Source organism: Tupaia chinensis, unplaced genomic scaffold (genome assembly GCF_000334495.1).
Source record: "Tupaia chinensis unplaced genomic scaffold, TupChi_1.0 Scaffold143794_1, whole genome shotgun sequence".
Taxonomy (NCBI): domain Eukaryota; kingdom Metazoa; phylum Chordata; class Mammalia; order Scandentia; family Tupaiidae; genus Tupaia; species Tupaia belangeri.
The window spans coordinates 9744-12346 of record NW_006203644.1 but is presented as its reverse complement, the minus strand read 5'-3'; the positions used below and the strand labels follow the sequence as shown (position 1 = coordinate 12346).

General features: G+C 35.3%; 1 protein-coding gene across 1 annotated transcript; it reads left to right on the top strand.

Annotated features, from left to right (window-relative positions):
• Positions 1 to 479: 479 nt before the first annotated feature.
• Positions 480 to 1424, top strand: LOC102480968 (olfactory receptor 5H8-like). Its single transcript, XM_006165036.1, has one exon. The coding sequence runs from the start codon at positions 486 to 488 to the stop codon at positions 1422 to 1424; it is 939 nt and encodes a 312-aa protein (XP_006165098.1). The 5' UTR covers positions 480 to 485.
• The last annotated feature ends 1179 nt before the right edge of the window (positions 1425 to 2603 follow it).

The following is a 2603-nucleotide window of genomic DNA, read 5'->3' as shown; positions in this document are numbered from 1 at the left end:
TGTTTTTCGCCCCACAAAATGAATAATTTAAAAACTATCTACAATGCTACTCCTGATCTTAGACGTTTTCAAGGATGCTTATTGCCTGTAGAATAAACATTAAGAATATTTAAATATTTTTCAATTCCTTTTATAATTCTCAACTTCAAATTACCTTTCCCTTGAACCTGTATCATGGTAGTTTTAAATTTTTTTCTATGAGTTTATGTTTTATTATATTTAACACATGCTAATTATACAATAGATTTTTTCTGAAAATGTTAATTCAGAACTTTTTTTCAATAATCAAATATCATTTAAAACTTTTTCAAATATCCTACAGAGAGTTTCTATATATAACATTAAAACTAAAGAAAATTATGGGGGCTCTAATAAATGTATAGTTCTTCTCAACATTCCTCCCACAATTTAAACTAATGATTACATAAAGTGAGTATTATCTTGATAATTAGTGTCTTTCATTTTAGGGGACATCTAGTAAGAACATGGAAAAGGAAAATGGAACAATGTGGTCAGAGTTTATTCTCACGGGACTTATGTATCAACCAGAGTGGAAAATCCCCCTATTTCTGTTGTTCTTGGTCATATATCTCATAACCATGGTGGGAAACCTTGGTCTGATTGTTCTCATCTGGAATGACCCTCACCTTCACATCCCCATGTACTTATTCCTTGGGAATTTAGCCTTTGTAGATGCATGGATGTCGTCCACAGTGACCCCAAAGATTCTGGTCAACTTCTTAGTGAAGAGTAAGATCATCTCTCTCTCTGAATGCATGATACAATTTTTTTCTTTTGTAATCGCTGTAACCACAGAATGTTTCCTCTTAGCAGCAATGGCCTATGATCGCTATGTAGCCATATGCAAACCCTTACTTTATCCCATGATTATGACCAACAGACTCTGCACGCGATTGTTAGTTTTGTCATTTGTGGGTGGCCTTCTTCACGCTTTCCTTCATGAAGGGCTTGTATTCAGATTAACCTTCTGTAATTCCAACATAATACATCACTTTTACTGTGACATTATCCCATTGCTGAAGATTTCCTGTTCTGATCCCTCTATTAGTTTTTTAATGATTTTTATCTTTGCTGGTTCAATTCAGGTATTTACCATTACAACTGTTTTTGTGTCGTATTCATGCATTCTCTTTACTATCTTAAAAAAGAAGTCTGCCAAAGGCATAAAAAAAGCCTTTTCGACCTGTGGAGCCCATCTCTTATCTGTGTCTTTATACTATGGCCCTCTTCTTTTTATGTATGTGCGCCCTCGATCTCCAGCAGCAGATGAAGGAGATATGACAGACTCCCTGTTTTATGTGGTCATCATACCTTTGTTGAATCCAATTATCTACAGTCTGAGAAATAAGCAAGTAATAGAGTCACTGACAAATGTGTTAAAGAGAAATATTTTGATAGCATAGTATTCTCTCTCGGTTTCCACTAAAATACTTAACAAAAAATTGTAGTGTATAGTTATTTATGCTTTTTCCAGTGTTCAAAAGTTTTTGACATGGTAATTATAGTGGCATTGTAATGTCACATTATTAGTATATAATAAACTTCTTAAAATATTTGTATACCTTCTTAATAAGAATTTAAAGATTTTAACTAATGGTTCTTCTTATACTAGAATAATTATAGCAAAAATAATAAAATGTCTTACATTTGAATGTTCTTGAATGTAGTTTGTTAATGCATTAAATTCTAGAACACTGTAGTTCATCTGAAAAGGACTTGAGTGAATGTTCTTGAATGTAGTTTGTTAATGCATTCAATTCTAGAACACTGTAGTTCATCTGAAAAGGAATTGAGGATGCCATTGACATTGGTATAATTATGCCATCAGGATTCTTCACTTTCTGTGGCTAGGTAATGTCACTTAATATAATGTTCTTGGGACCAACAGTTGGCATAATGGTTAAGTTGCTAGACTCCCACTTAGGTGAGGATGGCTTGATTTCTGGACTTGTTGGCTTAAACTCACACCATGTGCATGTGCATGCGACCCCAACATCACAGGAGGAGAATGGAGGAGAGGTATTGGGGTGTAGCCATCCCCTCTGCAGGGTGATTTATTGCTTTCTATCTTTCTGTCTCTCTGGCGAGCACACATGCCCTGTAGCAAAAATCTCTCTCAAAAGAAACATACAATAATAATGTTCCATATCCCATCCATGTTGCCCCCGATGATAGATTATATTGCTTTTAATGGTTGAACAGTACGTATCCATTAGTCCCTTGGTGGACACTTAATGTTGAGTCCACATTTTACAGTGAGCAGTAAATGGAGATGGTAGAGAGCAGTTTTCTGTATGGCATTCTGATTTCTTTTGCTCTTTTCACTCACCAAACAGCGAGATGGCTGGATCATATGGAGTTTAGTTCTGACCTTTGCCATGTCATATTTCTCATCAGATTGCATATTAAAGTTGGTAGCCAGGAATATATCTGGAGATGAGATAGCAGTTGCATGAGGTGGACAACTATACTTGGGGTTACTCTGAAGGGTTTAGTATTTAAAATAAGATAGTACTAAACAAGGTAATCAGAGCTACAGCTTACACACACACACACACACACACACACACACACACACACAC